Below are 12,673 nucleotides of genomic sequence, written 5' to 3'. Positions count from 1 at the left end.
CGAGACTTTTAATGTCTACTGCCTGTAATATACTTGTCACTTCTCATTACTGAGTCCCTGACCAATTAGCTAACAAGGGCAACTAAATATGAAGCTGTCAGCATCATTTGATGACTAGTTTGCTTTTCTTTCTCTCATCAGGGCACCAGTCATATCTGGCAGAATGATGATGATGTCAGGTGTACTGCAGCCTCTTGTACTTAAAATAAGCAGCCACACAAAGGGTTTTTTTTCTTGTATTTTTCTTTGGAATTAAAAATTGATGTCAATGAAAACAAAACAGCAGACAAGAAAACAAACAAGGAAATAAAGAAACAGAGAACATGACCTTAACGTATGGATGGCGACCCTCGAGGAGAAACACAACTGCTGCAACTGATTAACTAATAAAGTTAAAAACATTTTAAATGTCTATAAATTTCTCCAATAAACCCCAGCTTTTTTTTTTAATACAGAAACATTGTTTTTTTTCTTCATTTACTTACATTAATTACTAGATCTAGAAAACGTTCATATGATGGTGACGAATTCCGTCATTTGAAGGAGGAAACCTAACATTAACCCGTGCGTGCAAGCATGACCCTTCAGTGTTATGGGAACAGGATTAACTTGAATTAGGTTAGTTATTCTAAAATAATAAGAAAGCAAGAGATTTAAGTTTTTATTTATATTAATGTTTTATTTTTCTTTCTCATAAACGTATTATGTTTGTGCTCTTCTTGTTATATGTTGTAAGTATGTTTTACTGCTGTGTTACACGAGCCTAGATATATTAGATATACAATGGATATGCACTTAAGTTGATCAGAAACAAATGACAATTAAACCTGCAGTCTCGAGAGAAAACTCAATTTGTTTTAAAACTGCTAACCCCCACCCCATTTTCTCCTTCTCATCTTCCACGTCAAAACCTTTATTTTGAAAATGTCTGCCACCGGAAACACTTGCTGAGTGGATCCACCGGTTTTCACTTCCTACATGTCCACTGCTAACAGAGCTGCACAATGAAAATACTAACTTTATTAGGATTATTTTCAGCATGCTTTTTAGCAAACAGCATCAACATCGAGGTGAGTTTATTATTTTCACGTAGCTCCGATTTTCCCTTCGGTTTGTTGCATTTTTAGGTAGAAACATCGTTGTCATGTTAGCCAGCCCTGCTGTCATGCTAGCTTTGTTGATGCTGAATATACTTGCTTATATGACCCCAAATCCCGATAAAACATAGATAATTATTCACCTTCTTTCGGTTATTTCACAGAATAGCGCAGGGCAGTTCTTCAGCAGTGGGCATACGAACAATTGGGCCGTTCTGGTGAGTGTTCTTTTATTTTTCAGGTTGAGTAAATGCTAATAGATGATGTTAGGAACAACAGAAGACATATATGTGCATCTTCTTCATTTGCCTTTATTAACAGGTGTGCACATCCAGATTCTGGTTCAACTACCGACATGTGGCAAATACTCTATCTGTGTACAGAAGTGTGAAGAGGCTGGGCATCCCTGACAGGTAATAATGATAACAATGATAACAACTTGATTTGTATAGCACCTTTTAAAACACACAGTTGCAAAGTGTTTCACAATCGGGATAAAACCACACATTTAAGGTAAGAATATAAGTTCCAGCACACAGACAAACAAACAAGCATATGGTGTTGCTAAGGTCAAATATAATGGGAGAAATATTAGGGAAAACCAACTACTGATTCAGCCCATTTCATAGGCTGATGAAAACTTGTGTGGCTTCTAATATAAGAGCATGCTTAAGAGACCCTGTTCAGACAGTTGGAAGGACTGGCAATGAAAGGCTTTATATGTTGTTAATAATAATTTTAAAAAGCATTCTGCATTTCACTGGAATCCAATGAAGGGAAATAAGAATAGGGCTTATATGTAGGTGCCTGCTAGTTTTTAGAGGCAACCTAGCAGTTGTGTTCTGGGCTAAGGAGGAAATGCACATGAAAAGTGAGTTATCAAGGCATGTGAAAATAAAAGTGTGTATTGAAAGTTCAAAATTACTGGATAACAGTAAATGTTTCACTCACCTATGGTCACCAGCTGTGGGTACAAGCAGCAGAAATGGGCTTCCCCTGAATTGTGGCTAGCCTCTCCCTTAGAGATAGGGTGAGAGGTTCAGTCATCCGGGAAGGGCTCAGAGTAGAGCCGCTGCTCCTCCATATTGAAAGGAGCCAGTTGAGGTGGTTCGGCATCTGATAAGGATACCTCCTGGGTGAGGTGTTCGGGGCATGTCCCACCGTGAGGAAGCTCCGGGGCAGACCCAGGACACGGTGGAGAGATTATATCCCTCGGCTGGCCTGGGAACGCCCTGGTGTTCCCCAGGGCAAGCTGGAGAAGGTGGCTGGGGAGAGGGAGCTCTGGGCCTCTCTGCTTAGGCTGCTGCCCCTGCTTCTCAGCCCCGGATAAGCGGAAGAAGATGGATGGATGGATCATAGTTAAAAAAAGAAAAAAAAAAACAAGACTGGATGAGCTTTGAAGTGTGATATGCAAATTTTAAATGCTCAAAATATTATCAGGGTTCTTAGCAGATGATCTGTATTTATAACAAGAGAGCTGATGTAATAACTGACCTCTAGGGGTGGCTGTAGCTCAGGTGGCAGAGCAGGTCAGCCACTAATCAGAAGGTCAGTGGTTCGATCCCAGGCTGCCTCCTGGCTGCATGCCAAATATCCTTGGGCAAGATACTAACCCCATGTTTGCCTACTGGTGGTGGTCAGAGGGCCCGGTGGCGCCAGTGTCCGGCAGCCTCGCCTCTGTCAGTGTGCCCCAGGGCAGCTATGGCTACAATGTAGCTTGCCATCGCCAGTGTGTGAATGGGTGAATGACTGAATGTAGTGTGAAGCGCTTTGGGGTCCTTAGGGACTAGAAAAGCACTATACAAATGCAGGCCACTTACCATCTCTATACAGAAGTTTTTAGGGCGAACACGAGAATTTAAATTTTGCCAGGACTGAGATGAGGTATTTGAGGCCGAAAAGGCTATTGAGGTTGTTAAGCTTAGCCAAAAAGGACCATTGTGTATTATAAGCATAGAAATAGAAATTAGTTATCCTGGTCACTGTAGTATTAAAACGATTAATCAGGTTGTTGAGTCACACAATCATGTAAGGTGTAAAAATAAATTTCACTTATAATAGCAAAGACATTTAAAATTTGAGGAATTGAAACATATTTTGGTTCTATATGGTAGTTAATGAAATATTTTTGGATTTTAGACATTCTGAAGAGGTCAAGTTGATCAGTAGGTAAATTTATAATGGGGACCTTTCAATATTTTCATGCATCATGAAGAGAAACCAGTTTATTAGACATTATATTTTCCAGAGTAATCAGTGTTGAAAATATGTGACAGTTGCAGTTATTTGGAGATATTTTAAAGACTCAATAACATAAATAGTCTTTCGGCATAATAATTATTATTGCTGGATTTAACAAGATATAGCATATTATGCGGTTGCTTTCTGAAAGAAATATGTATTCTGACTATCAATTAATTAATCTTAGATGTAATTGAACAATCATTTTTAATTATCATTGTGTATTCAGTAGTTAAGGGAGAAATTTATTCATCCCAGCAGGTGAAGTGTTTTGTAAAAGTTGCTCAAAAATTTATTAAAAAGAGGTACAGTAGAAAGAGGAACTGTGTAACTGGACAGCTACTGCAATGAAGAAGCTCATGCTGTTAGTCTTTGGCTGAACCCCTGGCTAGCCAGAACATTGTTTAGAGGGTATGGGATATTTTACTGGACTTTCAGAAGAGTTTTGACATTGTCCTGCTCACTATTATTGCACATCGATTGTCCACGGCCACATCCGGGGCCGAAGCGGACTTCTGAATAAGTTTACTGAGTCTATGGTGCTGTCCATTGTTAGGCTTGGCTTTAGCTGAGAGCACCTCAGAACATGCTGTCCATTCTACAAGGTGCCTGTATTGTGTCAAAATGAATTAAGTGAGTGCTCAAAAGTTTTTCCACAGCCTACTTTGGTTTGTTGTTTGTTCTGGGGCCTTTCCCAGATGGAGAGCTGCGGTAAAATAAAACATCCAACGTGGAGAAAATGGCAAATACGTTTGACAAGGTCTGTTTTGTGTAGAAGGGCATCAGTGGCAACAGGATGAACAAGTGTGCATATACTAATAAGTTTTCATTTTATTTCGAGATAGTAAAGTTTCAGAAATCAGTCCTGGCTCTGGAGAGTTACACAGTACTTGTGGTGGTAGTGCTGGTTAGCGATTGACTGTATGATTGGTGGGAGCTCTTGATGTCCAAATGTCAAAAGTTTCAAAATATTCAACAGCTGGTCCAACTGTAAGATCAATAAACAAACTGATGCAATTTAATTTTCAGGCTAAATGCATTATCCTTCACAACATAACAGTTAACGTGTTTGATAGCAGCCATTGTCCTTTTACTTATTTCAATATCATCATATTAACTCTGTTTTTTCTCTTTTTTTAATCACCAGCCACATAGTTCTGATGCTGGCTGATGACATGGCTTGTAACCACAGAAATCCCAAACCTGCTACAGTGTTCAGTCACAAAAACATGGAGCTGAATGTGTATGGTGACGATGTGGAAGTGGACTATCGAGGTTATGAGGTCAGTTCAGGTGTTTACACCTCACCTTCATTCTGTGAATCAACACTTATGTTAGCCTTATGTGTATCAACAAGCCCTGAGTGATTTTTAAAGTCTAAATGCAAAAATTGGGTATTTTGAAGCCAGAAAAAGATGAATCGCTTGAGCATAATCACAAATGTTCATGACTGTTTGGCATAAATTGTAAATATTTTCCTACCCCAGACAGTTTGATTCTGCTCAGCTTGTTATATAAACATTTACTGTGATTTATGTGACAGTCTCACATGCTGTGTTTCACCTTCAGTGTTGCGTTAAATAACTTGAGGAGAAACAGATTATGTCCAAGGCAACATTTTTATTGACCAGGACATTTTATAATCTACACGTCTAAAATGGGGCCCAGCCGGTTTTTATTTATTTTTCTGATTATTATGGACTAAGGCGAGTTCGTTGTTTTTTGACGACTCACTCTGTTTTGTGCCTTTTTAAAAATACAATGACACTGTACTGCCCGTCTTTGTTTGCTGTCACACCACATTCATGTGCAACAAAAACCAATAATCATTAAAAACAGAGGAAAAAAAAACTCAGATAGGAGCTGATTATCAAATTTTAATTAAAGGATAAGTGGAGAAGATCAAAAATGTGGTCACTTACTGATCCTACAAATGACAATTTAAATATTACGAATTGACTTTTCATCACTAACTTTTCTTTTTACTGGCTTTTGTTTTGTATAGTTTCAATCTTTGAATAGTTTTATTTAACAACTAATTTACTACTTCCTGTCAGAGACATAGATGGAAAATGACCACAGGTTTGTACCGTGTGTGCCTTAGGTAACTGTGGAGAACTTCCTGCGAGTTTTGACTGGGCGCCTGCCTCCCAGCACACCACGCTCTAAACGCCTCCTTTCTGATGATCGAAGCAACATCCTCATATACCTGACAGGTACTTAAAGGGAAAAAATGTACCTATGAAGTTGAAGTAATTAAAGTTGAACAAAGTTGAATTAATTATTTTTAATCTGTGGTTGATTAACAGGCCACGGTGGGAATGGCTTTCTGAAGTTCCAGGACTCTGAGGAGATTAGTAATGTGGAACTGGCAGATGCTTTTGAGCAGATGTGGCAGAAAAGAAGGTAAATAAACTGAAAAGTGACTTCAAATAATCCCGTTTGTCAGGTCTACTTTACTTGTTTTTTCTTTGCCCTGCAGGGCATTTAGCTGTGCAGCATGCCAACAAGCATTTAACAGCACAAAACATCACAGCCTATGAGTATTATAACTTTATCAGGAGGTTCCCATTCTGTTGATTCTTTATAACAAGCAAAACAGATGATTATCAGAGGTGTGTTACGTTAAATTGATTCTCTTATCAAGGCTTTGTGTGTATCAAATGACTTCAGTGGTTGAAAGAGTGCTGTCAGTGCAGTGAAACTGTATACTCTCTATTCAGGCTTTTTTAAAAATAGCTTCAGCTCAGCTTGAAAGGTAGTGCTGGGCTTTCAATTGTCATTGGGAACATCAACTTGTAGCCTTGATAGTTCTTTTTTTCCTGCCTGTAAATTGTAGATTAAGTTTTATATGCAGTAGGAATACAGTAGTTAAATGAGGAGCTAAATGTGTGAATCTAAAGGGCTAACTTGAAGGCCATGAAACCATATATATATTTAAAAAATCTTTAAATTTCATTGTTTAAGTATTTTTCTTGCCTATTGTACATTCGTGATGGAAGCAAAAACTTGCAGGAAAATATTCACAGATAATAATTTTTAACTGGTTGAACCATCTATCCATGAGTTTTAACATTTAGCTGGGCCATATTTAGTGAGTAATTAATAAATCAATAGGAATTGTTATCAATCGGTCTGAAACGAACAATTTTTTATGTATAGCTGAAGCTGTTGGATGTCTAGTTTTGTTAGTAAAATAAACAACGACAAATCTAGGAACAATGATTCGCTAATGCGTGTGTGGCAGACACAAGGTTTCTAGGCCATATCTGGTCCTTTGCAAAGTTTAATCCGGCTAGCGTATCACTTCACATCCGTCCCCCTTCGTTGTGTCTGTATGCCACACAAAACAGACGGGCACACTGCAGCTGCAAAATAACAAGCTAGCTCACAGAAAATGGCACAGAATATAAAAGCTGACTCTGAAGGCATAAAGAGTGACCTGTGTATATTTGCATTGAGATGACTGCTGTTTTCAAAGAATGAAATTTGCTTTGCCTTGAATCTGCACATCAGCACAGAAACGGAGCCAAGGACGGTGAAAATGACTAAAGCATACTGTACAGTACGCTTTACTGTAGCTGGGTTTCTTCCAGCTAAATCTAGAGGTTTTACTTTTAACTTTGTGAAATTTCACATTTCAACCATTGGGTAAGATTTGTAGAAATATATGGAAAAATAAAATTACAGATTCAGTATTTTGATATATGTTTTAATGTTAAATGCTCCAAACCACTGTAATGAGAGTGCATTATAAACTAGAGATGGCACGATACCACTTTTTTATGTCCGATACCGATACCGATATCATAAATTTGGATATCTGCCGATACCGATATGAATCCGATATAGTGTGTTTTAATCAATAAAACTGTTTTTTTTTAAATATCTTGCTGCATTTTGTATAAGTTCATACTCAAGTTTAAAACAACAACTACACTAAAGCTATTCTGTTATACCTATATGCAAAAAAAAAATATTTATAGTTCAGCAATACTGATCAATCTAATAAACTTAAACCTACACCATCCTCCCTATTCTGGTATTTTAAAGAGTACTTAGCGTAAATATTAAGCAACCTAACTAATAGGGTTCCAACTCCCAGCAACAACAAAAATAAATAAATAAAAAATAGGGAACCACCCCTCACGCTCCACCTCATGATGCTTAATCAACGTAATCAACCTTAATTTGATGCAGTGTGAAAAAAAAATGCACAGAAATCAATTATTTTTCAAGAAATATTAAATAGATTCAACATCTTTCTTCAACAAAATTGCAGACTGTACAGATGGTACCTTCCCAAAGGAAAAAGTACTATAGCTTACTAGGGTATATTAGACTTAATAGTCACTATATACAGTAATTGACTTCTATTCATTTTACATCAAATTAAAACTTTCGGTGTAAGATTCGGATAATTATTTATTAAAAGCTAGACATTTTAAATGAGAATAAGAAAGAAAAGTATGTCTTTGTGCCCCCTTTTCCCTGTTAATGCCCTATCGGCCCCCCTGGCTAAACTTTGCTAGATCCGCCCCTGCACAGTTACCAGCCGTCAGCTATGTAGAAAAAGATCCTCGAGTAGAAAGTAATAATAAATAAATTCTAACAACAGCTGATCAAGCTTAAACGTGCTGCTGTTGTTTAGCCGCTGGTTTCCTCTTTCTGGTGCAAAGTGGGCCAAAAACAAACCAGAGAGATGGACTCGCGACAGAAAAGCCGATCAGCTGATCGTTAAGCAGTTTCATGATTGAAGTAGCAGCAAGAAGAGGCAGTCGCTCCATATATCGCTTGTTAAGCTTAACGCAGGAATGCTTTACAAACATTCAGAGATGGACTTACACACTTGCTTTACTTCTCTCGGGGATAACTTTGTCGGAGATGAAATGCCGGGTTGCTAGCGAAGCTCCAAATGCTATCCAGACCACCGACAGGTCCCGCATGCCACAGCCGCTCTATCACGTGATGCATACTGCTCCAACGTGCTAACTTTCTGAGGTGAGTTACGGCGTGTTGCAAGTTTTGTGAGGTGCTTTCGTGATATTTAATGGATCGGATTACATTTTTTATTTTTCTCCGATATCCGATCCAGTAATTTAGGTCAGTATCGGACCGATACCGATACGTAATATCGGATCGGTCCATCTCTATTATAAACATTGCACTATTTGGCCTGGGCTTCACTTAAGCCAACTTGTACATGTGAAGACTATATTGGACTTGCATTTTCAGTTTAATTAAAGAATTTCAGTAAACTTGATCTCACCCTTAATGTGGTTCTCATTTCCCAGCGTGATGTCAAATTGAATTTGACACCCCTTAGCGAATGAATTAACTAAGGAATCATTTCAGGTGGAAATTTTATGAGTACAACTGGAGTAGAAAAAGAAACAAACTAATTGTTGAACTTAGTAAATAGATCGTATTGTCCCTTGTGGCCTTCATTATCTATTTTAACTTTATACTTTAGACCATGTGATCGTGTTCTATGTGGGATAAGCTAGGGATTACAAAGTGTTAGCACAGCATTCTCTGTATTAGTACTCTTGAAATTACCTTGAACTTGTCATGTTTTCCTAAATTCTTCTAAAAGTAGAGGCTGTTTTGTTCTGTAATTGGGGTTACTATTTAAGCCACTGCTTTGCTTAATTTGTAAATCACGAGATGGTAAATGAGCTTTCACCTTGCTGCTGCGAGTGCCTCTATTGTTGTCCAAACCCATTATCATCCACGGTGAGTGTCTGGGTTACAGTCAGGCTCCAGGCTACTGGATAAAAGCTCAGTGACGCCAGCTTTCATGCTGATGTGATAATTGCAGGGTTGAACTGCTAAATTACAGCCACCGAAGAGACCTCCCTTTATCATCCCCAAACCACCTCGATTAAGTCTACTGGATGTGACAGTCTCTACATGTTTGTCTAAACAGGGGAAAGAAGTTGTAGTGTTTTGTAGGAAAGGAGGATGGAGGGAAGGGAAAGGAAGGGGGTGGTGGTTAAGCTGTGTGCATGGGAGTGTTAGCAGGACTGAATGGAGCTGTTGGTTTTTCTTGGTCACCATGGTAACTGCAATATGAAAGATGGTTAGAAGGTTTGTGTGATATCTGTTTATTGGAACAAATGGATGAGTGTTATGCCAGCTGTGCATTCTCCCATCAGTTTTGTTTGAGAATGTGTATGATCCTCTGTTTGTTCGTGTGTGTGCGTGTGTTTGTCTCCAGGTACAACGAGCTGCTCTTCATCATTGACACCTGTCAAGGCGCCTCCATGTATGAAAGATTTTACTCTCCAAACATCATGGCTTTGGCCAGCAGTCAAGTTGGAGAAGACTCCCTGTCGGTGAGTTATCTTCCCTCACGTGGAAGATGAATTAAAAATCATCCATCAGCTTGTCAGATTCTCTAATAAGCAGTGTGATTTCATAGCACATTGCACTAGCTTGATTTCTGTGTTCATACGCTCTCACCCCCCTGCAACACCAGTCAGTGTTACTTGAAATAGTGTTGCACTTTTGAATTTTTATTCAAATGTCTTCTCTCTTTTAGCATTCAAACTAAGAAAGGTCTGCAAGAAATGTGACATGTTACAAGTTCTTCATCTCACTAATAATTATCAGAAACCTACTAGCTCTGCACTGCACTCAAATACAAGAACAATGCTGCTTCTTTCCCCCCCTCTTCTTCCACATTTTACACAACACTGACCTTTTGCTTGAGACGTATAGCTTAAAGTGCAAATCCCTCCACTGCATAATTTAGTTAGAAAAATCCTGAAAAGTCTTCAAGAGGCAGTGAGGGCAGGAGCTGAGGGGGGGGAAACTTGCTCACTCTTTCTCTGCTTTGCACTGTTGATGGACCAATCTAAAACTGTGCTCAGTTGTGCGTTGTGTGTGTGTGTGTGTGTGTGTGTGTGTGTGTGTGTGTTACAGAACCACTGTAAAAACACTGAAATGGCCAAATAGGGGATTAGCAGAATATAACATAAACACTTATGAATAATGAGTCTTTTAATATCTAAAAATAAGCATTTTTCAAGGAAAGGGACTGTGATGAGGGGACATTTAAAAATATCAATTTTATGGCATTAAATAGTGCCAAACTACATTTTATGTATGACCAACTGTTTTTAATGTTTACACTACTTTTGAAAAATACAATAAATACAAAGTTAAGACCAAACAAACAAACAACCAAAGAAGACCTTATTTATTTGCTGAACAGAACGTATTTACTGACATGGTTTATTGTGGCTATAAATATTTGTTTTTGGACTGTTCTAGAGAGCCTTCTGATTATAAAAGCCTTTTAGCTTCCTTCCCCTGCTCCAACTTTCTTCAGCTTGGCTCTGCTTTTCTAACAAACATATCGTTGCTCTATGGACTGTTTAAAATAGTCTGAGCTTTTTTATTTACAGGATTTGCTTGTACATTCAGCCCCTAATTTTAAAAAAAAAACTTTGGCCATTTTAATATTGGCACGCACCACTGTAACAACATGTACATCACGGAAGAAGGAAAGCATCGTAAGTCTCCTTTGAGCAAGAATGAGGCAACGTAGGATTTTGAAATTAATACTGTAGGCCTCAACTGTAGGTAGGTATCGCGGCTGATACTAAAGTTCAAATCTCAGTGACGTTGACCGTAGGATTAGAAGCCGTACATCACGTTTTCTGTGAATCTTGTGAAAGCAATAACTCAAGAAGGAGTTCACCTAGGATTTTTAAATGGGCTTTAAAAATCTTAGACGAGTTCAAATCTCAGTCACCTTGACCTTAAGGTCAGAGGTCAAGTTTTCTGAAACTCTTGTGAATGCAAAAACTCAAGAATGGTGTAGGATTTTGAAATTGATATCATAGGTGTATCTACTACGATGCTGACGGGTGGCACTGGCAGGCACTATTATTTTTACATTATCAGCTAATGACTTCAAATTGTCAGCTGTACATAGCTAATACTATGCAAGCTTTCAAAGCAGCTATAATTGCTTTATATCACAGCGTTTTTAAATTTAAAATATCAAATGACTGAACAAAAAATATGAAACTAATATTTAATTTCATGATGAACTGAACCTAAAGATAAAGATGTATTTACAGCCTTGGATTGTGTGAGGGGATATTTACCTGATTCAGTGTTTAGCTTTGTGCTCCACAACGTTATTGATCTGCTTCACTTTTTCTGCTCTTATAGCAGCGTTTTGTCCAAAGCAGCTGCTTCCAGTGGAAAAGCTTAAAACAAACACACTCCTCTACCTGCTCCACACTGAAGAGCATACAGAGTAAGACACTAGTCTGTAAACATATCAGAGAATCAAGAAATATGAGAACCGGATATTTCCCTTAGGAGCCGTTAGAGACCACAGTGGAGCTTAAAAAAGCGTGAATATTGGATTTAAACAGGGGGTGATATGTCAGTGCTGTTTGCATTTTCCATTTTCACACCCCCAGGGGGTTGAAAACTCTTACTTCCTCCGTTATTGGAGATGGATTAATGGATGGATAGACAAAGCACTTAATTAATCCCAAAGAGAAACTGCATTGTTACAGAAATTATCCATCCATTTTCTAAACTACTTTTCCGGTTTGTTTTATTCAGGGTCACAGGGGACTGGAGCCCATCTGAGCTGTCACAGTGCAACAGCAAACACCTCAACCCCCCCAATGTTTTAGTTGTATAACTAACAATTAAATTAAAGGCTAAACTAAATATACTCTAAAATATATAACAAATATAAATAAAGGAGAAAAAAAATGTCTGTCTGCAATACAGCAGAAACTGAAACCTCTGTGTACTTTAAGATAATGAATATCACTCATGAAGCTATCCTGCTGCCACAAGTCTCTAATTCATTTCCTTTCACACACTTGTGCTGTGACAATCGTTGTTCAATTTCAATGCCAGGTGACACTTATCAGATTTTGATACTGTACAGATTTGCAACGGAAACTATAACTGACTAACTAAAGAAAAAGTTCCATAAATTGTTACTTGGGATGAATTTTATAATACAAATCTGTGAATGTTGGTGTGGATGTGTATTTTAAAAGACTGTAAGTGTTCATTGTGTAAAAGTGTAGAGGTTTGATTAATGAGCTAGAAGTAAAAATGCCACCACAGCGCCCATTCTAGCAACTATTCTTATCCTTTACATTTTTAAAATCTGTCTCATTCTAGCACCAGCCAGATTTGGCCATAGGAGTCCATTTGATGGATCGTTACACGTTCTACATGCTGGAGTTCCTTGAAGACATCCATCCTGCAAGCAAAACCAACATGAATGATCTGGTGAGCCTGTGTTAGCGTGTGTGTCCAGTATGGTCACAACTTCCTCATACCTG

The 12,673-nt window shown here is 38.2% G+C and overlaps 1 protein-coding gene across 1 annotated transcript in view; it reads left to right on the top strand.

The window, feature by feature from the left end:
* The first annotated feature begins 926 nt into the window (after positions 1–926).
* Positions 927–12,673, top strand: part of pigk (phosphatidylinositol glycan anchor biosynthesis, class K) — a 38,301-nt gene continuing 26,554 nt past the window's right edge. The window contains exons 1-8 of the mRNA XM_082514317.1: positions 927–1,070; positions 1,262–1,315; positions 1,419–1,510; positions 4,486–4,621; positions 5,443–5,554; positions 5,648–5,744; positions 9,559–9,676; positions 12,510–12,620. Coding sequence (XP_082370443.1) covers positions 1,005–1,070; positions 1,262–1,315; positions 1,419–1,510; positions 4,486–4,621; positions 5,443–5,554; positions 5,648–5,744; positions 9,559–9,676; positions 12,510–12,620 — 786 coding nt within the window. The 5' untranslated portion in view covers positions 927–1,004. The remainder of the gene's footprint in view (positions 1,071–1,261; positions 1,316–1,418; positions 1,511–4,485; positions 4,622–5,442; positions 5,555–5,647; positions 5,745–9,558; positions 9,677–12,509; positions 12,621–12,673) is intronic.

Source organism: Aulonocara stuartgranti (assembly GCF_965226115.1).
Source record: "Aulonocara stuartgranti genome assembly, chromosome: 18".
NCBI classification, from domain to species: domain Eukaryota; kingdom Metazoa; phylum Chordata; class Actinopteri; order Cichliformes; family Cichlidae; genus Aulonocara; species Aulonocara stuartgranti.
Note: the sequence above shows the minus strand (reverse complement) of the source record. Positions and strands in the feature narration are given on the sequence as shown.